This window comes from Excalfactoria chinensis, chromosome 2 (assembly GCF_039878825.1).
Source record: "Excalfactoria chinensis isolate bCotChi1 chromosome 2, bCotChi1.hap2, whole genome shotgun sequence".
In the NCBI taxonomy this organism is placed as follows: domain Eukaryota; kingdom Metazoa; phylum Chordata; class Aves; order Galliformes; family Phasianidae; genus Excalfactoria; species Excalfactoria chinensis.
In genome coordinates, this window is record NC_092826.1 from 122,215,580 (window position 1) to 122,239,452 (window position 23,873).

General features: G+C 43.3%; 3 protein-coding genes across 6 annotated transcripts in view; 2 read left to right on the forward strand and 1 right to left on the reverse strand.

Annotated features, from left to right (window-relative positions):
- OLAH (oleoyl-ACP hydrolase) overlaps positions 1-17,596 on the forward strand; it is a 19,317-nt gene extending 1,721 nt beyond the window's left edge. For 2 of the 4 annotated variants that reach the window (XM_072330586.1, XM_072330587.1), the window contains exons 2-10: positions 10,342-10,705; positions 11,250-11,307; positions 12,320-12,408; positions 12,669-12,800; positions 14,414-14,552; positions 15,133-15,232; positions 15,981-16,150; positions 16,922-17,007; positions 17,234-17,596. In XM_072330586.1, the coding sequence (XP_072186687.1) occupies positions 12,671-12,800; positions 14,414-14,552; positions 15,133-15,232; positions 15,981-16,150; positions 16,922-17,007; positions 17,234-17,367 (759 nt within the window). In that variant the 5' untranslated portion in view covers positions 10,342-10,705; positions 11,250-11,307; positions 12,320-12,408; positions 12,669-12,670 and the 3' untranslated portion in view covers positions 17,368-17,596. Of the gene's footprint in view, positions 1-10,341; positions 10,706-11,249; positions 11,308-12,319; positions 12,801-14,413; positions 14,553-15,132; positions 15,233-15,980; positions 16,151-16,921; positions 17,008-17,233 lie in introns of those variants that run through there. The other 2 variants (XM_072330585.1, XM_072330583.1) reach the window with 2 other exon arrangements.
- Positions 17,597-17,741: 145 nt separating this feature from the next.
- Positions 17,742-20,520, reverse strand: ACBD7 (acyl-CoA binding domain containing 7). Its single transcript, XM_072330588.1, has 4 exons — positions 20,365-20,520; positions 18,283-18,400; positions 18,112-18,174; positions 17,742-18,024 (listed from the first exon to the last, which is right to left on the reverse strand). The coding sequence occupies exons 1-4, from the start codon at positions 20,374-20,376 to the stop codon at positions 17,951-17,953; spliced, it is 267 nt and encodes an 88-aa protein (XP_072186689.1). The 5' UTR covers positions 20,377-20,520; the 3' UTR covers positions 17,742-17,950.
- Positions 20,521-20,975: 455 nt separating this feature from the next.
- Positions 20,976-23,842, forward strand: RPP38 (ribonuclease P/MRP subunit p38). Its single transcript, XM_072330582.1, has 2 exons — positions 20,976-21,237; positions 22,684-23,842. Exons 1-2 carry the CDS (start codon positions 21,232-21,234, stop codon positions 23,557-23,559), a joined length of 882 nt encoding a protein of 293 aa, XP_072186683.1. The 5' UTR covers positions 20,976-21,231; the 3' UTR covers positions 23,560-23,842.
- Positions 23,843-23,873: the final 31 nt, after the last annotated feature.

Consider the following 23,873-nt stretch of genomic DNA (forward strand, 5'->3'; position numbering starts at 1 on the left):
GTAGCATGGGCACTGTGAAAGCAAAGTGGGAAAAAATGAATTGTTCATCTGCTAAATTGCTGCTTAATCCAACTCTTCTGATATGCCTCGGAAGAGGATCATTGTCTCAAACTGTACACATCTAGAGCAGGAATATTTAAGGACAAAAAATGTCATAAAAGGGATCACATCCCCTTTCTTTGCTTTCTTCATGGCTTTAGCATCACTGGGCACAGTCACTGTGGTTTCCAACAGTGATTGTAACCTGTCCACAAGGAGCTCTCCCATGGTATCCCCTGGACAGAAAGCCTTGTCCTCTGAGTCCCATGTGGCCTCTCCAGCCACAAGAAGCAATGCAGCCACACAGATGGATGTTCTGAGGAAACACAGGGTCATCCAAGTCTTGAGATGCAGGGTGTGCCCAAGTCTTCAGTCAGTGCCTGACAGCAGCAGCAGTGAGTACACCTGTGGAAGATCTGTTCAGGCTGAAGAACTGCTCAGCCTGGTCACAGAGCTTCCGGAGAAGGTGAGCAGGCTGAGGAGCATCAGGGAGTCAGAGAAGGAATTTGATTGGTGTAGTCATACTCTACCATCCAACCCTGAGGCAGACTCATCACCCAGTCATGACACAAGAAACAAGGGTTACTCTACTCTCATGCCACCAGCAGAAAGGAGGATATCTAAGAGACGGGGGAATGGAAGCAGGTTTGTGCCTGGTGTGACAGATTAGCCCGCTCCCTGCCTGTGTCGCTTTCCCAGGTGCCCCTGCACACCAGGTAAGAGGCTCTGGAGCCTAAGGAGCAAGTAAATGACAATGTGGATGAAGGTCCATCCAGGTTGGAGGGTCACCTGGGGCAAGTGAGACTACCCCCTGTATCACAACTGTCTTCATCAAGAAGAAAAGAGCTACTGTCATAAAGGACTCCCATCTGAGGGGAACTGAGGATCCTGTACGCCACACAGACCAAACTCATAGGGAAGTCTGCTGCTTCTGTAGAGTCCAGCTAAGAGACATCACGAGAAAAATCACTTGCCTGGTTCAGCCCTCTGATTATTACCCATTGTTGTTTTTCTCATGTTGGCAGTGATGAGGTAGCTGAGAGAAGTCTAAGGGTGATCAAAAAGGACTTTAGGGCTTTGGCGTGATTGCCTAAAGGGTTGGTGTGCAGGTAGTTTTTTCCTCTGTCCTTCCAGTAGCAGGGATTATAAGCAGTAAAAGGAACAGGCAGACCCAACAGGTCAGTGCATGGCTTCAAGGTTGTCACTGGCAGAATTTCAGGATCACGGGACCTAAGCAAAACCTGATGGAATGAACCGGTCAAAGGAAGTGATTGTCCTGCTCTACAGTGCTCTTGTGTGGCCTCACCTTGAGTAGTGGGGTACCACAGTATAGAAAGGACATAAAAGTATTAGAAGTGTCTAAAGTAGGGCTACAAAGATGTTGAGAGTCTGGAAGGGAAGAAGTATGAGGGGCAGCTGAGGTCCCTGTGTTTGCTCAGCCCAGAGCAGGGGAGCTGAGGGGGGGCCAGTCATGGCGGTCGTGGCACTGAGCTGCTATTCAAGTGTCTAGACAACACTCTTAGTCATGTGGTCTAATTTCTGTGTGGTCCTGCACGGAGCCAGAGGTTGGACTCTGGACTCAGTGATCCTTATGGGTCCCTTTCAACTCAGGATATTCTATGACTCTGCAATCGATTTTAAAGTATTTTCTGTGACATAGCATGCTGTGCTCAGAGTAAAATCTCAGCATTTCTGTATCACTCACAGCTTATCTGAACAGGACTTTGTTCCCTAATTTCTTTCCTTCTATGTATGGTGTTTTCATCTGCAGCAGTGGCACCTTCTGGCTGCTTCCCTATTGTTGTACACCTTTGCTGCCAAAATGGCTTCCCGTTGCCAATCTTGGTACCCTCCTTTCTCTGAGTCACTTTGCTCAATTGTCTTTTGCTTCGTGCAATTATCAGTAAAGCAGCTATTTGTTGTCTAGCACATAAGAAAGTAGAAAGGATCAGTGACCTATTAGAACAGCATTAGTATGTTAAACATCCCCAAAAATTCAACAATAGATTCTATGAAGATTGGAGGATATGCATAGTTTTCTCTTATAATATGTAGGGGTAGTGATGTAAGATTACTCTTGCCTTAATTTTCCAGGTTTCCTGAGCCCAGGAGCTACTGAGATGTGGTTTCCTACAGATTTTGTCCCGCCATTCTGTCTGGAATGGATGATGTGCAAGCAGAGACTTGAGAGTGCTAAATGAGGATATAATTAATGCCTTCACCTACCTAATGGAAAGGTACAAAGAAGGAAGTGGTATTCTCTTCTTTGGGGGTACCCGGCAAAAGCACAAGCAACAAAAGACATGAGCTGCAACAGGGGAAAGAAAAGTAAAAATCTTTCTGTTGCTGTTGTTGTTGCCTTTTCTTTTAAGTAAGAGTTGTAAAACAATTCTTACGGGCAAATGACTCCACTAGGTTACCACAGATGTATCTTTTGCATCCAAATTTGGGGAGTGTAAATGTAATCTCAGCATGCATCTTTCCAGCTGGCTTAAGTAGATCAGTTTGCAAAAAATGTTATGGATCCTTCTGCCTTTCCTCTTATCAGCAGGAGGATGGTGAAATCGTATGCTGAATGATTTATTTGAAAGCTAACCTACAAAGTAAGTATTAGTTCTCAGCTTGACAAACTGCTCTTACTACTTTGCTGCATATTTGTTAATGTTGACAAAAAGATTGGGATAGAAAACTGTGCTTTAGAAAGCTGGGCAAGGCAGGATTGCTTCTGCCATTATTGAGATCATGTGAAATTTGAGGAGAAAACATCTGTGAATTCATGCCTACAGCATTCATTACTTTATGTAAATATTTTTTTACCCAATTCTTTTGACCCATATGGCTGTTTTACATATAACAGAACTGGAAGGTAAGTGGTTTATGAGGGCTTTTTGTGGTACTGGGAAAGCTGTAGGTGGTGCCATGGAGCAGTAATCCTAACAGCAACTGGTAATGAAGGTAACACCTGGATAAACCACCCTTTTTCAAAGAAAAAGGCATCAGATATCAAAGAAAAAGTAACTGAAATTCTTAGTACAAGCCCCTTAGCACGTATGTTCCCATTCTTTCTGGTTGTGGGTGATGGGTGCAACAACACTGCCTAAAGGAAGGTGGAGACAATTGTAAGCTATCACTGTCTAACCTGAGCAGAGCCCAGTAAAGGGGCTGTGCTCAGTTAACTCTAGTGGCAATCCACAGCAGGTGGTAATTGTGCTACTCAGTCAGTAGAATCATAGAATCATAGAATTACCCAGGCTGGAAAAGACCTCAAAGAACATCAAGTCCAACCACAGCCTAACCATAGTACCCTAACTCTAACAACCCTCTGCTAAATCATATCACTGAGCACCACAATCAGATGGCTCTTACATCCAGGGACGGTGACTCAACCACCTCCCTGGGGAACCTATTCCAGTGTTTAACTACCCTTTCTGTAAAGAAGTGTTTCCTAATATCCAACCTAAACTTACCTTGGTGCAACTTGAGGCCATTTCTCCTCATCCTGTCACCTGTCACCTGCCACCAGCGAGAAGAGACTTGCCCCACTCTCACTGTAAGCACCTTTCAGGTACTGGAAGAGAGTGATAAGGTCTCCCCTCAGCCTCCTATTCCCCAGACTACACAGCTCCAGCGCCCTCAACCTCTCCTCATAGGGCTGATTTTCCAAGCCCTTCACAAGCCTTGTTGCCCTTCTCTGGACCTGCTCCAGTACCTCCGTGTCCTTTTTGTATTTCTTTTTTATTTGTTGTGAGATTGCTCATGCACTATATGCTAACTGACATTAGGAGAAAGTTAATTTTCTTATGTAAGTGGGTACAGCTAGTACATGTACATACTTCTTTGTTGTTTTGCTGAGGTGTTTTTTATACACTTTCTTCAAATTTCTATTCTTTCAATTTCTGATGGAATGTCTGTATTTCTCCCTTATCTGTAATGCAAGAGTTTGCTGAACTGGACCAAAAGGCTGGGAATGAACCAAAGCTTTACTGGTGCTTTGGCTCTTACCACCATTCCATTTCATTTTGAATTTAGCTTCTTTTACTGCTCTCTTTGCAAAGTCTTGTTTCCACCCTGGTCTTGCGTTCACTATGTAGTTGATATCCATTCTGGGCATGATGCTTTCCTTTGCCAAATGCATACTAGTTGTCTTAATTATATATGATGATAATTATGTGTCTTTTCTCCTCTATCAACAAATTATCAAGGGATATCAATTTGACATCTATGTTTTTTTCCTTGATAATCCTTATGTAGAGTATATATCCTTAGGCTATGATAAAAACAATCTGTTATGACTTATTTTAACCTTTTTCAATTCTGTTGGCCAACAGTGAATAGTTTCTTCAAGTTAGTTGATGCACTGCAGTTTGGTACACTGCAGAATTTGTTGTTTGTTGTGCCTGTGCACCAAGTGTTTATGACTTTGGCACTGGGCAGCAGATCCAGGTGGTTCCTGCCTCTGCTCTGTGCTGTGAGACCTCACCTGGGGTTCTGCATCTAGATGTGGAGAGATGTGGGCCTGTTGGAGTGCGTCCAAAGGAGGGCCACAAAAATGATCCAAGGGATGGAATACCTCCCCTGCGAGGACAGGCTGAGAGTGCTGGGTCTGTGCAGCCTGGAGAACAGAAGGCTCTAGGGAGACCTTAGAGCAACCTTTCAGTATCTAAAGGGGGGCTGTAAGAAAGAAGGGGAGGGACTCTTTAGCAGGATCTGCTGGGATAGGACAAGTGGAAATGGTCTAAAACTAAAAGGGGAGGTGTAGATGGGGTATAAGAAAAAGGTTTTTTACAATAATGGTGGTATGGCATTGGTACAGGTTGCCCAGAGTGATGGTGACATTCAAGGTCAGGCTGGATGCGGCTCTGAGCAACCTGTTCTAGCTGAAGGTGTCCCTGTTCATTGCAGGGGAGTTGGACAAGATGTTCTTTAAAGATCCCTTCCAACTCAAATGATTCTGTGATTTGATTCTGTACTCCATGTCCAGAAGCTGAAGCTATAATCTGCTGTGGTGAGGTAGCTGCTGCATTAAAAGTAAATGTATTTCTCATGACCTTTTCCCAGGCTCTTGGTTGTGATTTTTGTTGTCAATAAATATAGTCTGATGCCCTTTTCAATCTGTTCTCTCAACTGTGCATCTTTTCCTGACCAGCTGAGATATTCCTCATCTCACCACTCGTATCTACTGCTTTATGTTATTCAATGACTGCTGTCACTGCTTTGTCCACTTTAGACAAAATCCCGTCTTTCACACTTTATCAGTTATTTCTTAGGAAAGTGCAATAGGCAGTTCCTTGACATCTGAGTATACTTGCAATAGTAGTAATTTGCTGGCTTTCTTGGAACCTCCAGAAGTAAACATGAATATGCTGCAAATGTTTGTTACCACCAGTTCAGCAGAACCTGTGGTGCTGTGCTGTGGAAGGTTAGCAGCCTACACATGTACGCTTTGCTAAGACAAGTTTAAGGTCCTGATAAATACACTTCTATCAGAAATTTTTTATCCTCTTATAGAAGAACTTTCATGCTGTTAACATGCCTGAGAGCATTCAGCAATGGTTTCCTCATGCTGTTTCCTAATGATTTGTTATCAGATTGCATATTTGCTCCATGTAGTGATGGAATTACTACCTTCTGGGGTGTGCAGTCAGTTCTTTTTCTGTATGAGGCTCAGCTTTGTATGTCTGGAAGGGCTATTTTAGCAGAGACTTGTGGTACAACTTCTGGGTATCTTTTGTAACTCATTCCCTGTCACTTTAGTTGCTTCATCTGTTTACTGTACATTAGACCTAATGTCTTGCTTATGATTTTCTAAGGATTCACATCAGGTCTGCCTTCTTTTTCATTCTTAGGTCATCTCTGTCAGTGATTTCCTTCGCTTGTGCATTTCTTTGCCCTTAGGGGAAGTTCTCAGGGTACAGTTGTAATCCCTCAGAGCTCAGCAAATGCCTGCCTTAGATGTCTGTAAATTTCTTCTGCTTCAGTTGCTTTCTGTCCACCCTGAAATGTTGCCTTTGATGCATTTTAGGAGTTTCTGGATCTTTGGCAGCTAACTGGATTTCTCATTCATTCTCCTTCTCCCTAAAATGTTATTCAGTTTAGAGCAAAGCACTTCAGCCCTCAGACTGGTGTGCATATCGTTCAGACCCTAAAGTATCTACTGAAGGATTTGACAGAGATTTGCAGGAGCATCACAGGTTGTACCTAAAGGAGATGATAGTCTTTTCTGACTTCAGGTTGGTGTTGAGCTCTTGAAAAATGCCTTTATCTTTTCTTATGAATGGAATGGAGTCCGCAGTGCCAATTCTGTCTCTTTCTTTTTCTTCTTCTTCTTTTCATTTACAAGGAGCAGAACACTAAGGGTAGCTTTCTTACTGACAGTTTGCATTGTCTTATTAGCTCGCAGCACTTGATAACTTTTCTCTCATTTGTTATTGCTGCCTGAAGTGCTGCAGTCAGTTTTAGTGTCTTGATCTACAGATGTAGAACTGGATAATGTTTGGCCTGGAACATTTTAGTTTTCTTTACTGATTGAAGCATTTCAATAGAATAAGGTTTGTCCCCAAGCTGTTAACTCATTTTGCCAACATTGAAGACCCAAATTTGTTCTTGAAGATGTGTGATGCATCTGAGATAACAGGATGTAAAGCTTTTAAGCTTGCCTTGTACATACCCCATGTCCTCTAGGAGGACGTGGCTGGTTTGCCTTTGCAGCGCTCTCTAGATCAAATGGACTTCTCTGAAGGGATGAAAAATGTGCTGGGAGCATGAGAACACTTTTGTGTAGAAGTTTAAAGGCTGTGGGCAGAAAGGTAGAGAGTGTGAGTGCACCTCCTGCCCAGATTTCTTTATATGAACCTTCATTGTTTAAATTTGGATCTTACGAGGTCTGGTTTTGGGAACTCAGGCACTGTTTTCCTGGTTTTAGTGTTCACTGCTAAGATGATGTGCAGGCAGGTGTCCTCCAGGCAGCTGGGGTCTGCCACAATACCTTTCTGTGTCTGTGACTGAGCACAGAGCAGGGAGAGGGGAAATCAGTTCTGGTGGAATTTTGTTCTTTCTCAGATGCCCCACTCTGAATTTCGTTCAGAGCACCAATGATGCACTTCTACTGGTTACTTTGATGCTTCAGATAGTGGTAGGTGGCCACATGTTCATCTCCTCCTGAGCTATCAACAGTAATATGGAGTCACAGAATCATTAAGGTTGGGAAAGACCAGTAAGGTCATCTAGTCCAACCATCAACACATCACCAGTTACTGACATCATCACCCATCTGTATTCCCATCGCTGTTACTGCTCTGTGCCCAGACTGCATCTATTTTGTTTCTTTATATTTTCCATGGCCAGTCCTGTATACAGATCGAACATTTTTATATAACTTCTACACGTACTATCCCTGTGCAAGGCTGGAAAGTCAGCTTTCCTATGGATTCGTATGTTAGAAGAACTATTCTTTCAGCATTGCAGATAGCTGATTTCCTTTGCTTGTCTGCAGATGCACTCCTACATCAAGGTAATAGCAGTGGGGTACTAAAAGGGTTCACCTATGTGTTATACAACCACTTTAATAATCTGAATTACCATCTTAGCACAACTAGTTTTCCTGCTCTTGTCTGGAAAGCTATTTCAGAATGTGATTGGTTAAAATCCTACTTCTAGCTATGGTTACTTCACAGACGGTCTGTACTCATTATAGAAAATGCGCTCAGTTCTCTTCCATACACTCTCTATTCTAGCCATGCCCGGTATCTGATCCAGTTGAAGTTAGCTTTCTTGAAGAGGCTGACCAGTATGATAGGCAGAATTCCAGGTGAGATTATTCAGTACTCTACCTGGTGGTGCCCATCTCTCCAGGGTGTAATACATCTCTGAAGTCTTCTGTTTTGCAGATTCTGCTTTTCAGTCCACATTTGCATCTGCATAATTAAGAGCAATAAAGTGACATTTTTCATTTAGTTAAGGCTGTCCTAGAGAGGAGACTTACTGCAGCTCTTCCTTCAGGTAGAATGAGAACTGCTTAATTGCATGTCTCTCCATCAATACTTCTAAAAGGGAAAGACTTAAGTTTATCCTTTGAAGTAGAGTGACCAGGAAGTGATGTATAGTTGCAGTAAAGATGGTAAAATGGCAAAGGTTTGTTAAAATAATAATTATTGACAGTAAGTGATGATATACGAAGGAGAAAGCAAATTAAATGCAAATATAATCCAATGTATTTCACAATGGGCTATAATAAGAGCCAGCCTTTAATAAGCAACATACATGACTTAGTTCTTCAAATCTTAATGTGTACAACTGAGAAACAGTGCTCCATTGTTGCTTGACTGCAGAGATCTGTATGTGCTGATTTGGGTTTTCAAAATGAGACACATTAAATTACTGTTAGTGAACTGCAACTGCTCCAGCAATGGTTTTATTCCTAGACAAAGACCACATTGTTTGGTCTCCAGTATTGTAACTAGTGCAGAAAAATTGTGCTCGCTTTCACCACCATTTCTGATAGAATCGTACTTACCAGTTGTCTTGTAAGTGCTTCACTCACTTATAGCCTTCCTGCCCTACTGCTAGGTCCCTTTGTATTGCTGTTAGGAGACTGCAAATTGTCAATAGAGCAGCAGCTAAGAAATCTTTAAGGAGGAGTAACTTCTGGAGCTGGCCAATTTGGTTCTGTAAAGACCCCATTTTCAGGGATGAAGATGAAAGAGAAAAATATTTGTGGTTGAGAGAGGCATCCCTTGGAAATTATTCATTTGTGAAAACATTAATTTTTGTTTGAAAAATGATAATTCTTTGATACTGAGAAAAGAAGTCAGAAGGTAAGCAAAACCAAACAAATGCACAAGTTGTAATCCAGTATTTTCAAGGAAATGTCATGCTGCTTCATTAATGCTGCACTTTCAGAATCTTATTCTTAACGTATTTTATTTTCAACTTTAGTTAGAAAACTATCATCTCCAGTAATATTTAATTACTCTAGGAGCATCATTACTGGACCTGATGTTTTTAGCAGCTGGCTTTCAGGACATCAACATTATGTGTCTGATTTGATAATTGCCACCATGGGAGGTTGGAGTAAATATAGCACATTAGGAGCTTTATTACAAATTGTAAGTTGTGAGCAGATGCGTCTGTTAGCATCATGCGGAGAAGCCCTGTTGGGCATAACAGCACAGGTCAGGACTAGTCAGCCAATATAAGCTGCTTTAAATTGTGCACCTTCCAAACATAGGTGTGCCGCATCTTACTTCATATTAATTGCGACACAGACGTGCTATGAAAGAGCCTTAGTGGCTGTTGGCATTTTGACTTTTGCCATCTGGAAGTTTGCAGAGCCCGTGATCAGCATTCATTGCCAAGCCCTTGCTTTCCCCATGACTGTTCCCATGGAAACGGCTGCAGCTGGGAGAGGAGGGATGGGGAAGGCTTTCTTGTTAGCATTTGCAAGTGGTCTTTTGTCCTGATTGAGGGTTCCCAGGACAGCAGGAAATCAGCAGTGAATGGAAGGCTGCTGACCTCATCTGTGGAAGCCCAGCTGACTGGCTGGGCCAGCAGGTGCACTTTTCAACCAACACCATGCATTTCTCCGTCTCCTAGAGAAATATTGGAAAAATGGAGAATAACCATAGTGACAGAATCACAGAAAGGCTTGAGTTGGAAGGGACCCTAAAGCTGACCCAGACCCACTGCCCTTCCATGGGCAGGGCTGCCCCCCACTAGATCAGGCTGCCCAGGGCCCCATCCATCCTGGTCTTGAGCACCTCCAGGGTTGGGGCACCCACTGCTCACCGGGCAGCAGTGCCACCAATAATGTGAAAACTACAGAGTAATCCAGCTGATGTATCTTAAATTAAGGATCACAACACACTTTAGCATCTGGTCTGTTAGTTTTGGCCAATGCTTTGGAATATCCTTACTTTATTACGATTGCTGTTATTTTTGTTAGAGCAGCACTAAAAAAGAAGAAAAAAGATGGCAATATTCCTAGTGCTACAGAAGCAGTTACAAAATACACTAGGATTTTTAGGTTGCTGATAGCATCTTCAGAAGCGCAGTGTGGGAGATGACACAAAACCATTACATGTAACCAGTGCATTCATGTTTCCAGCTTGTTGAAATTATAACTGGCCCACTAAACAAATGCCGGGTTTTATTTAAATCAGGCAATGACGTTCACATCTTCAGCCCCTTACCAAACTGCCCGGCAGTGGTGTGAGTGCTGTACATCTGAACATAGTTATCCTAAATGGCTGCCTTTTCTTGGTTGCTTTGTAAAGGTGCTTTTGTTTGTTGTTGTTTTTTTTCCAGTTAGATTGTGGATTGCCAGTAGGAAAATTGCTACAGCTTCCATGCTATCATTGGTGTGCTAACCTATGCTGCTTAAATTGCTGGGATCGATGTGGACACCCTTCTTACACCGCTTGATGTCACGCCCAGATGTTTCAGTCTCTTTTTGGGATGTTCTGTGCTTCAGTCCCTGCCTTTTTTCCTGTGCAGAGACTCCTCCCCTTCAGAAAAGACATAAAGCAAGCAACTCTTCCACCTTGATCATATTCCTTCCTCACCTACACGACTGGCTTCACCTCGCATCTGCTGATACATAAAGTTTGATTCTTCTCATTACGAAGCACCGATTCAGCCCTTGGGCTGTCATTTCTTGGCACTTGCTCAGGTGATTTTTCAGGTACTTTTCTTCTAAAGTAAGTTGGACAATAACGGGATAAACCTGTATGAGTAGAAAGCATGAAGGATTCTCAGTGACTGGTAATGTATCATGAAATAGTTTAAGGACGTGGCTAAATGTGCTTCTTTCTCATGCCTGCAATTTTTTCTGTCACCTTTAGAATCGGTTTGAAAATAGATTTTTCTATTCTTACTTGTCTGTCAAGTTAAAAGGCTTCCAAAATGTTTGTTTCTGTCTCTGTGAGGAAGAAGTGACCATGTAAACGGGACTGATGGTAGTGATGCTGAGTGAATCTACCTGAGGAATGACGGCTTCTGCTGTGCTGCTCCCACCATACCTCACTGACTGAAACATGGTTTTTGCCAGTTGACTTTTGATCCAAGTTTGCTTGGCTTGCTTTCCTTACAGTTTCTTTGAAATGATTCTTAACAAATGTTGATGTTAATGTTAATTTATACGTGCCCAAAAATCAAGAAAATCTTAGCTACAGAAACACCACAATCTATTTTCTTCTTTCTTGTTTGCGTTACAGTTGCTGAGAATTGCTGCCTACTCTGGTCCAGTTGCACTTCTCATACTTTTGTGAGCAGGTAAAAAAGACTGTATGAGCATGTAGGTTTATTTTATGAACAGTCATCTGCTCTAGCATGTACCGAGCTGTATTCTCAGTGAGAAATAATACCTGTGATGGCCTTAAGCATCTTGGAAATGTTGCTCTTTTTTTTTGCTGCTTTATATGTATCTACTATTAGTTTTTCAGTCTTTTTAACAGGAACCTTTAAAAAGAATCTTTTATGAATTCTGTTTCACCTTCACTTCTCAGTAATTTATCTGTGCTTGGTATTTCTGTGTGACAGAACAGAGCCTGGTATGCAGTACTGTCACCTCAGTGCTCATGTCCACCGATCTAATCTGCAATAGTAAAAGAAAGTCAAGAAAGAAAAAGAATGATTGAGGATAACTCTTCTGATAGAAAAGACAGTATGAGATGCTTCAGAACGATGCAGCTGGCATCTCATCCTATTTCTCCACCTGGTAAAAAGAGCAGAGTAGTCACAGATCTTGCTTTGGTGTTACTTCTGTCTATGCTAAAGCTGAGCGTGGTTCTGGTAACCCCACCATTTCAGAAAGGATACGACAAAATTAGAGAACAGAAAAGGGCAATGATCGTGGTCATGAATGCGGAAGCACTGCCACATGAAGAATATTACAGAAGATCTCAGAAATGCTTAGAGGCAGGATCAGAGGGATTACCATTCGCATTCCTTACACGGCTACTCTGAGGGCACCAAAAGAAGTTGTAGGAGTCAGATTCAGATAGGAGAGGAAATTATTCCTCACACAACAGACAGTGGTGCAACTCGTTGCAAGAGGATGTTGTGGATGCTGACCGTGTGAATGTGAGGGGACACTGGATAAACACACAAATGAGAAATTCATAGATGTTTTCTGTATATAAAGAATCCGCATCCAGCTGTTCCCTGGAGATCCATTTTTACTGCTTTTGTAGACAGAATACTGAACAATGTGATCACTGTGTTTTCTATATCTTCAGATGGGCCTTATATTTGAGATGTCTTCTAAAAGCCTGTGTTTTTGAAGAGCCTTCTTGAAACCCCAGATCAGTTTCTTTTGCTGCTTGCGATACTCCTTGTGGCCAGTGACTCAAATAGAAGAAAATACTGCCAAAGGTGTTGCCCAATGCTATTCCATCACCTCTATAAAAGCATTCTATAAAACTGGTTCTATAAAACTGGTTTTCATTGTTGCGTGAAGATTATCTCGTATCTAACTGACTGTTGTCACAGCACAAGCAGCTCTGATGATAGAAAATGTTAGCCCACTGTTATAAGTTAAACTTAATGCAGTTTAATTTTCCTTCATCTAAAGAGATTTGCTTTGGAGTAATGGGATGTTTTCATGTTGGTTACTTTTATTTATTTTTTGCCAGGCATGGAGAAGGCGATTGTTCGTCCATTTAAAAGGCCGAATGCTCTCTGTAGGCTGATTTGCTTTCCGTGGGCTGGAGGTGGAACTTCTCACTTTGCTCAATGGGGCAAACTCTTCAGCAGCTCAATTGAAGGTTTGTCATTTGTGTAGTTAAAGCAGCAGTTAAGGAAGCTGGGCAGTCTGCGTTGCAGTTACCACATTTTTTAAACAGAATATCACGCTCTTGAGAGCTCTGCAATCCTTTTTCCTGTGGACTTTTATATCTAGAAAGGACTTGCACTAGGAATTCAAATTTTCACTAGGATTCTGGGTTTACTAAACTTCTGTACCGCCTTGTACCTTGTACTTGACTAAGTTAAAAAGTGATATCCTCGGAGCTGAATTTCTGAAGACCGTGTAGTGTGCTTGCTGCCTCAGAAACTGCTGGTAGGATTCAGAAGCAGCAGCACAGTGGCCTATTGTTAACTGTGTCAAAACAAGGCATCAGCGGTGCCTTACAGAAGAATGCTGAAGGTCTAAGAAGTACTTTTTAACACTGGGAGGCTGTACAGAATTAATTTTGTTTCCCCAGAGCATTCTGCACTCCTTGTTATCAAATCTGAAGTTTGAACAATGGATTTATAACAGTGACATTACGTTTAGTTACACCGTGAAGCAATTTCCATTGCTGCCAGACTATATCAGTGCTAAAATGATCCAATGCTGAACTATTCGAAGAGGAACCAAGGCCTCGTGCCAGACCTTCCACAAAGAAAATAGGGAGTCTTTAGCATTAAAGGAGGCTATTGCCATTGCAGTTGTACCGGTCCTCAAATTGCTGCGTGCTTCCTGCAAATTGCTGCATAAATCACATCTACCTTTACATCTTACCTTTAAAAGAAGTAAAAACTTAAAAAGTGAAGGCTTTTGTTTGGAAGGAAATGCTTCCAACAAAGTTACTAAGGAGATGGCCCAGGAACAACTGCAGACCCCAATGGATAAAGGGAGATGAGAGCAGCTTTAGGTGTCTTAATGGTGAAGAACATGAACGTTTTTATACCACTATCTGTGGTACTACACAGTGGCTTATTCTATCTCGTGTAAAATACTTTGTGTCTTACCCATTGTTTCCAGAAATTTCAGGAAGCCAACATTCTTACCCATCATCTCTTGGTTCCTTATTTTCTTTTAGCAGCAAGAGAAAACTCCAGATTTCTGAAAGCAATGTAATAAAAAGACACACTGTGCTCATCGAGCATCGATAGCATCAATTCTGCATTTTACTGTGCACAGCCCTGAGGAGCCTTCCAAGGGGAAAACTGGGACTGTGTGTTTCTAATAGTTGGTTGACTTTGTAATGCTGCCCTTGAAAGGATATTCTTTATTGATTTACTTCTAGTGAAATGGATGAATTTTTGATGGTTATTAGTACTAATAGCAATGGAATTGCTTTAAAACCTCAGCTGAGATCATGACCTTGCTATCATTTTAAGTGAATTTCTGACTCAAGGCATTTATAGATTATTCCAGAGGGAGATGCAACATTTGTGAGTACAGGAAGGGATGGAGAGACTTGATCTGTCTTTAATGACAGGATTAAATGATAACAGTAAGAATAGCAAACACAATGTACCAACCATAAGAGGATTAATTTACATAACCTGTGTATTTTCAGAACTGATGAGAAAACTGAATGAAAATGACTTTACTGTTTGCACTTGAAATGACTGCAATTCTTTTCCGTCCCTTCCTCCGTCTCTTCTGTAGTGTCTGTTGTAAGGCTTCCTGGAAGAGAAAGTCGTGCTAAGGAGCCTTTTGCAAAAGACATGACAGCTGTCATTAATGAAATTACTAGTGCTTTGCTGAAAGATCTGCAAGAAAAACCATTTGCATTCTTTGGTCACAGGTGACGTTCAATACATTTTCAGATACCCTGGTGAAGGAACTTTAGCTTCGTATAGTTATTTGACTCTTGGCAAAAGCCATTGGCAAATACATTTCTGGAAAGGTTTTGTCGAGCCATACTAAAAGATGCTGTTGATCCCAAAGACTCTGGGGATTTATGTTAAATTACTTTTAACAACTGAAAATGGCAGCGCTGTATTTATTTTTTACAGTAATGCACTGCAGTTGTTTAGTGTTAGTATCTGTTTACTCCTTAGTGAACGCACAAGGTGAACCAATCATTAAACAAACGTGTTCTGAAGATCACTTTTAGTTTCAATTATTCAACACTCTTTGAGGCAAGTTTGGGAGATTACTAAAATAAATGTAGGCAACAAAGGCCTGATTTGTAAAAATAGCCTGTATTGAAATGCATCTTGTGTGAATTAGTTAATTTACTATAATTTATGCCATGATTACAGAACCATAAAATTCACTGTATTTACAGTTTCTGTCACTGTTAAAGATAGCCAGTTAGCACTAACGGTGGAATTATGTTACTGATTTTACTTATATTGCTTTAATTTCTCCTTTTGCTGCAGTTTTGGAGCTTACATTAGCTATGCAGTTGCGGTACACCTGAAAGAAAAGCATGGACTAGAGCCGATCCATCTTTTTTTATCAGGGGTATACGCCCCACATGTAAGTTATAAAATCATTACCAGTGCAAAAGAAAACAGTGTATTAGCTAGCACGAGTAAAACACTTGTGGTATCCTTTTACAGCATTAGACATGCCAAGGGCTTTAAAACAAAGCAAACTTTGGGCTACATGCAGAAAAACGTTCTAATTTCTTTGAGGATGTTAATTCTGAGCTGGATGGAGAATTTCAGTGCAATATTTAGCACAGCTAACCTTAACCTGGAGAGTATAATCTCCTTGATCTTCTCAATACTCTGTTGTTTACTGTGGCCTTTGGGAAAGGCTGTTTGGTTAAAAAAAAAAAAAGCAACAGAAACGAAAAGCAAAGATAAGCTCCTTTGTAACGTGAAATAACTGTTTTACCTGAGTCGTTTATCACCCTCCCACACCAGCCGCCAGTACATTTGCCCAGTTATTTTCTCCTAGTGCCCACCCGTTAGGCTTTTCTTCACTGTTTTATTCCTGCTGTTTCAATAGCGAGAGTCAAATTCAATGTTACATGTCTGGAATTCTCCCTGTCTGTCTCATTTACCATCAGTTAGCAAACATTGTCTCCTAACCCATTTCAAGTATGCTCAGCAAGTGTTAAGCTGATCAGCCGTTGTGTACTGGCGATAGATCGTCTTCCTGCTTTTTTACTAAAGCAATTCTTAGCGAAAATATTATTGAAAGTGATGTATACTGCGGTGTATTATTTAATACGGTGTGTATGCTGCACAACACCTGATCTTTTGTCTGCTACTCACAGTCTGAAGCATTTCTTATGATGGGAAAAGTAAATGAAGTAAAAGATGAAGACATTCTTGAGCATGTCAAACTCTTAGGAGGAACTCCTTCTGAGTTTCTGAGCAATGAGGACATCAGGAAACACCTGGTACTTACTGTAAGAGAAGACGTTAGCATTCTTCAGACGTATTCGTAAGTGTTACAATTTCATATGACGTTTTATAATATAAAGCTTTAATTCTGTCTGATCCTTTCAGGTAGGGTTTATTATTATTTCTCCGCAGTTTGCTCTGGTTTCTGCCATTAAAAAATATGAAACAGTAACTATAGTTTTCTCCTTAGTGTGTCTTTATGTCTAGTGCTTCAGCCATAAATACTGCTTATGAAACCACCACTATTACTGCAGCATTGAATATGCCACAGTAGAACTCATGCTTCAAGGTCACGTTCAGCCTCCTGATCCAAAGACCACTAACCACTAACAGAAGCAAAGAATCCCTTTCTAGGAACAGAGAGGAAACTTCCACCCCACCTGCTATCCTACAGCTAGCTTACCTAGTTGTGAGTGGTTAAAGTTTCTCACCCTGGCAAGGAGAACAACCCATTTTGGCCCTAGGGACCTAACACTGATAAGGTCCTGAAATATTAGAACTTGAATTTAAGCAGAAAACATACATTTTATTGTCAGGGAGAATTTTCCTTGCAGGTTAAAGCTCTTTTTTCCCTTTACTGTTGAATCACTTTTTCTTTAAAACTCGAGACATTAAGTGCAGTAGTGTAAGGACGTAAGAATCTTACAAACACAGTAATTCCATTTCTTGATGTTCTGCACAATCTAACCCATAAAGCTTATGTTGGCTTTGAGTAGAAAGATACAGCTATTCTGTATAGAGAGCCAAAACCCAAATACAGGTACCCTTCAACAGGGAAAGTTATAGTAATAGAACTTCATTATGTTCACAGTTTTGAGAAGGCAGAAAGGAAAACCATCTTCTCTTGCGATGTCACCTGCTTTGATGGGTCTGAAGAAGCAGTGCACAATGCTGAAGGTACTGTGCTTAAATGTTTTTCTGGCTAAGCATTTCCCTGCTGTAGCAAATCACTTTGAGAACGGAGTTCTCTACGGTCTTTTATCACCTTCTTAAATAAAGCGGAGATAGAGCGAAGTGCAGAGAAAGCAGTTGATGAAAGATTTAGAACAATTACTAAATAATTCTGAAGTAATGATGACCAGAATAGTTGACATTTCTCTGACGCTTTGAATATCTTTTTCAGCCTGGCTCAATATAACCAAAGGAGATACTTCCATTTACAGTCTTCCTGGAGCTCACTTTTATCTACTGGAACCTGCTAATGAAATTTTCTTGATAAAACACATAACCAAGTGTATAGAAAATGCTGCTCTATGAGTATTTCCCTCTATTTTATAGCAGGTGTAAGGTTAGTCTACTGCACTTAATTTTTAAGTCATTCTTTCTGCTGAATTGCATTGTTACCCCTCAAAGTTACTCTGTTCCTCCAGAAGATCTTCACTGTAATTCTTTAAAAGGGTTTAAAGAGCTGTTCTGATTTTTGAAACCCAACTCTAGCTTTGTGTCATACAAATAAAACACTTTTCATCTTTTCTCTCTCTTCTCATTCAGCAAGTGCATAAACCCTTCACTTTATTCAACATCAGCTGCAAAAAGTGACAGCTAATATAAGTTATTTTACCTTACGAGCGTCTCCGTGTGTACTGCAAAAAATGCTTAATATGGTTTCATACCAAAAGAATATCCACAACTCTTACAGAAGCATTTATTTCATAGGCTCAGATTTCATTAGAGTTAAGTTGCAGTCTAAAAATACAGTATGCACGTGAACACCTTTCGCAGTGGCTCACGCCGGTAAGTTACTGTTAGATCACACAATAGCCAGTTAGTACTGCATTTTCCCCCTGCAGAGTTAGTCCATTAACCACTGAGAAGATCCAGAGCGCGATGTCCAAGTATTCTAAATCCCATATTTTTCTATCATTGCTTTTGCTTTAGAAATATAGGCAGTCATGGCATCCTCCTTCGACATACCTGCAAAGAAAAGGAGGAGCCATTATCTTTTCTTATTTGCCATCCCATTGAAGTTATTACACGAAGCAAATTTAATTGCTGTAACACCTCTTTTCAGGTTCCACGCCTCCCATTTGGCTTTGCCTTTCACATCTAATATTCCTGGGCATTCTGCAAAAATAAAGGCATACCTTCATTAATTATCACGCAGATTTGTAAAACATTTTCTTGTTTTCAAGATACGGGGTAAATTGGATGTATGTATGGGAACAGAAATACCAATATTAATATCTCCAACAGTAGCTTGTTTGTAGAATCCATAGAGTTCCTTCAGTTCTTCATCAGTTGGTCTTGTCTTCAATTTTTTTACATCTTCTGCAGCCCCATCAAAGTCAGCCTAATGCAAGAAGAATACGTAAAATATTAGTTTGCCTCTGAAGGGGCGTGCTTAAAACATTTGTTATAGCAAGCACAGCAGGTCACTAGATGGTTTCTATTACTTGTATATTCAGTGCTAAGTCTAGGATGTTCCCACAAACAAGGTTTAATAAAACCTTTAATAAACTGATGGCAGCTCAGGCACTCAAGGCCTAAGATTTTGGTTAGCCCTGCATAGGTCAGGCAGGGGGACTCGCTGGTCTTGTAGGTCCCTTCCACGTGAACCATTCCATTCTAAAACAAGTATTTCATTCTTAATCCCAACACCAGTAGACACAACATACCTGACCCCACAGATCAGTGACTTACACCACCCACCTCTTTGCATTACCCATACACGTACAAACAACAGCAGCACTCATGCTTGGTCACCAGCACGAGGAAGAGCTGGCATCAATATCAATACACAATCGAGGTGCCACAACTGACTGAAGATTACATAAGTTTTATCTTCATCTTTACACTGTGGCCACTGCTGCGTGTAAGGCCCTGCCCACACGGAGATAGAAGGACTATTCAAGTGGTGGAAACTTCCCATGTGCAGAGTTGTTTGCCAAACTAACGTCACAAAAAAGAATGAGCTGAAATCAACAGACTTGTACAGACAAATGATAAATAAAACAAAACCAAACAAAAAACCCAACTCACAATAAGGATGCGGTTATTAGCTTCTTATTTTTCTATTCTTTTATTCTATTTGGATCTACGAGAAATACCACAAGCCACTGTTTCAAAAACATGCAATGCACATCTTGGGCAGCAATAAGTGCATGGAAATGGAATTTCCACGTCAAACATTCTTTTCTTCATCTCCCTCAATCCAACCCTTGTGCGCGGATTTTGCTTAGGATTTGCTTGCTTACACAACACGCTTAGGAGCAGCCTGCAGAATATGATATCCTTTAATCACAAGCTGATGGAATTTCCCTCTCACTCCTCAAATCAAAGGCAGAAGTGGGTCTATAGTTTACATATACATATGCAGATGTAGATTTACACACGTGCATTAAAGCTAAATGCAGAAATCACCAGACTGTTGTCATGCAAAGAAAGAAGCTGGAATGAACTCTTCAGCCTCAGCAGACTTGAGCAGTCTGCAGAACTCAGAGATGTTTCAGAGCCTTCCTGCTGCAAACACTGCTCTGCTCACGCTGCCCTCATTCCCACGCAGACCGAGTCAGTGATGGTAATGGATGGGTGGCAGCTGTTTACCAAAGCGGTAATGGGTAGAAAGCATCTCTAAGGTCTTTCTAACAGCGGCGCAAGGCTCAGTTCTTAAATACCGGGGCTATCGCGTTTATTTTCTAGCAGGAATTCAAGGCAGAATATACAGCAAACTACAACGACCGCCGACGAAACAAAAGCTGATGTTCCGCTCGGGACTTGGCAGCCTCGGCCCACGGAAGGAGCGGGGTCAGAAGGAACAACGAACCCTCTGTGCCGCCCCACCGAGCTGCGGCTCAAAGCGCTGCGCTGCGGCCAGCGCGCCCCGCGTCGGGGCCTCTCGCACACACGGACCGCGCTGAGGCAGGCATGGAAACGAAGGCAACATAAAGGGCTGGAGGATCTTAAAGCGAAAGGGAGAACGGAAAACCCCTTAGAGAATAACAGCCAAACCCGTCCGGGCACGGGCGAGGCGGGCATTTACTCGTGCCGCAGAGTCGGAGCGCTGGAAGGCAGCGACGAAGGTAATTTCTTCAGGAGCCGCCGATCCGCGGACAGAGGGAGGCAGCGGCTTTCCTGCCAAGACATCACTCCAAACGTAGCACTCCAGAGGGGCGCACGCCCTAAAAACTCCCTTAGAAAGCGCACGGCACGTATTGGAGCTCAGCGCTGCCCGTCCCGTGCCGGCTGCCAGCAGTAACGCGTCCTCACAGCCAGCGCGGACACACTTGGCGCAGCTGAGCGGCGCCCCCGGCTCACCTGCAGGGCCATGGCTGGGCGGCCACGCGCGGTCCGGACTCTCTCCTGCAGCGCGACGCGGTGCCGCCGCCGTCCGCCCCGCGACGCCGCACGTGATGGAGAGCGGGGAGCGACCCCCCCTCGGGGGGCGGTGAGGCGCCGCCACTGCCGCACGGACCGGCGGCGCCTCGTCCCAGGAGCCGCTCGGGGCCGGGTTGGACGGGCTCTGGGCCAGCTGCGCTGGTAGGGGGCAGCCCTGCGCGTGGGGCTGCGTGGGCTCTGAGGTCTCCTCCAACCCAAAACATTCTTCGGCCGCCGCCGCCCCGAGCCGTCCGCATCACGGCGGGGTTACAGCGCGACAGCCGCGCAGCGCTTCGCAGAGATGCAGTACATCACCGTGAGACTCCTACTGGCCGCCCGCCGGCTGTTCATGACCTCGCGAATGGCGATGCACGCCTGGTTATTGCCCACGAAAAGAAGCCTGCAAAAAATATAATGTACGGCATCGTTAGAATCAGGGAACGCGGCTACGAGATCCGAAGGGCAGCGCTCCGCAGCAGCTCCCTCGCACCGCGGCTGCCCCCGCACGGCCGTCCCGGAGCACGGCGGCGGATGGGGCGGGCGCCGCAGGGGCGGGGCGGGTTCGCGCTGCTGGCGGGGCTCGGGCCGGCGCAGGCCGAGTGGGAGCGCTGGGGCCGAGCGGCAGCGTGGAGAGGTGGCCGCGCTGAGCGGAACACGAGTTCGTTCCGCGTCCTGCCGGCCTGTTGTCAGGGCCGGACGGACGCGCGGTGGCCGTGCGTTGTGGTGGCGCCGCGCCTTTAACTGCGTTGTGCTCGTCGGGAGCTGGCGGGAGGCTTTCACGAGGCGTTCGGAAACCGGAGTTTTGGAATGGAGGTAAACGTTGGCAGTGTTCGCGTTTCTCATCTCCTCTGCTGGCAGCAGCGGGTCCTGCGGCTGATAGGCGTGGAAGGAGTTGGTTTCTGCTTTTTCTGTCCCGTCAGTTTGATTCCTGTGCCCACACGCTCGTTTTCCTCCGTCGCCTCCATTTTGAAAAGACAGGCGCGGGCTCCTTCAGCGCGTTCTGTCACATACACGAGTTTCCTGCAGCCCGTGCTTGATACCTGCTGCAGAACGTCATGAGAGCATCTCACCGCGAGCCTTACGTTATAATGTGACTTCACCACTGTAATCGGATCGTAACGCGGCTACACGTAAGACGCCTGTGTGAGATTTCCGGCAGCAGCTTCCCGGGTCGCAGTGCTCTGATGAGCTCAGTGCAATGTGCTCGTCCTGCCTCAGCGCACAGCGGGTGGATGTGGCTTAGCTGCAGGAAGATCCTTCCAGCCAGACGTTGCTTTATGGCAGTACATGTGGGGGGGGGAGTTTCAACAAAGGTGTTTTTTTAAACCAAGGTTGTCTATCATCAGCATGCGGGGAATTGATATGACCAGTAAAATGGTGTCTTATGAGTTGCCACTAAAGTAATGTACTAATATTTCTACTTATGGAAGGAGGGAATCTAAGGAGACCCACATCCGTTTCTCCTGAGTTGAAACACAAGTTCTCATCATATTCTGTTGGCTGTGCAGTGGTAAAGCAGGAGATGCTGAACAGTAACCCAGGTTTGAATATGGGGACTTAGTGAGTTGGCAGGGCTGGTAATCAGAGCATGCCTTCACGTGGACTGGGTAGAGCAGAACTGGAGCAGTTACCCTTTCTTTGCACCAGTTTGATTTTTTCATAGCCCTAAAGGCACGGCCTAGTTGATGCAAGAGTCAAAGAACCCTTTTGAACGTTCCATGGCCTGCAGAGGATTGCTTTCCTTCACAGAAACGTGCTCTGCAGCCTTCTGTCATACCTTTTAAATGCAGATAAATGTGAGACATAGATAAGTAGGAAAAAGCACATGAAAATTAAAAAAAAACCCACAACTTTATCCCAAATGAATTCAGGAACTTGGAGTTTGTTTCATGTTGCGATTCTGCAGCTTTTTCACATCAGGATAGTTCTAAAATGGAGCTGTGCAGCAATGAAAACTGGTCTTTCACAACATGAGCTTTATTATTATTATCTGTGGGGCTTCCTGCTACTTCCATTCAGTTTCAGCATCAGAAAGGTTTCCCATCACTGGCGTTGCCTTGCTGGAAAAAAGCAAGCAACCCGTGCCTTGCTGGAGGGTTATTAAGGATTAGCACTGAGCTGCTATGAAGGTGATTCCTGCCAGTATCGCTTTGAGCTGAGGTGTTTCTCTTCCCCGTTCCCTAGAGGAGCCTCTTGTAAAAGTCCACAGCAAACAGTGCAGGATTTGAACGACTCTCTGCCTTTTTCTTCCCTCCACAGCTAGGTGGCGAAACAGAACAGAACCTGAGGACTCCTGTCATTCCCAAAGGGACGGCGTCGCTTCGTAAAGCAAAGAAAACCACTGTAAAAACATGCCTAGATAACCCCTTTGTTATTGAATGGAAAGCCATAGATGGAGATGGTATGCATTTCATATTGCAGACCTTAGAAGAAAAGATTAAACATATTGGGCTTAAAAAGATAGAGACTCCAAGAAAGAAAAAACGTTCTGCTACAAAAAGCCAAGTGGAAAGCAAATGTGATGCTAGCAACAGTGAGCTCCCTGCTGGAAAAGAAACAGAAGGCCATCGACAAGCACCAGGGTGGACTGACATGGGCATCAGAAGGCAGCTTGCTATTGGAATTAATGAAGTTACAAAAGCATTGGAGAAAAACGAACTGCTTCTCTTGCTGGTGTGCAAGTCTGCCAAACCTGCCATGATCACATCCCATCTCATCCAGCTCAGCGCAAGTCGAGCCACGCCAGCAGGCCAGGTTCCCCGCCTCAGTGAAACGGTAGCACCACTTCTTGGCTTAACATCCATTTTAGCGCTAGGCTTCAAAAAGCAGTCTGACAAGTTCACTGACGTAGTAGAAGCAATAATTCCAAAGATACCCGCTTTGGAAGTGCCGTGGTTTCAGTTCCAAACGGGAGGATCTGCCGCGGCTGCGGAGTTGTCAGAGATTGATGAAGCTGAGCAGCTTGCAGAGACGCCGGAGGAGGAGCTCTCAAGCCAGAAGCGGAAGCGCACAGAAAGCAATCAGCTCGATCTTTCACATGTTATTTTGCAGCCTTTGAAAATCAAGAAAGTTGTTCCAAATCCAAATAAGATAAAGAAGCCGCCTCGCAGAAAGAAAAAAGCTTTTTCAGCATGACTGATTTTAGTTCAGTTCTTCAGAGCACTGTGATTTTTTGTTACTGCCTATGGAGTACAGCTGTAACTGAACTACTTTGTTCTGCTTTAGCAGTGTAAAGAAGTTGAACTCAGGTTAACTCACGTATGATGCATCCAGGTGAGGTTCTGTCTGCTTTAATAAAGAATGCGGCTCAAACTTGTGTGTGAGCCTCTATCTGGAGATGAATATTTCATTTGCAGTTGGAGGTCACAGAGTTGAGACCGTTAATGAACGTCTTGAAGTAATTTGAGGATAACAAGCACATCTTTAGAATTAATATTAAGTGCTAAGCA

What these genes read in the sequence shown, in the direction of transcription:
- ACBD7 (XM_072330588.1), bottom strand. An exon ending in TGTTGGAGATATTAATATTG is followed by an intron (nt 18,175 to 18,282) that starts GTATTTCTGTTC and finishes TTATTTTTGCAG; the next exon opens with AATGCCCAGGAATATTAGAT. An exon ending in GGCGTGGAACCTGAAAAGAG is followed by an intron (nt 18,025 to 18,111) that starts GTGTTACAGCAA and finishes TTTTCTTTGCAG; the next exon opens with GTATGTCGAAGGAGGATGCC.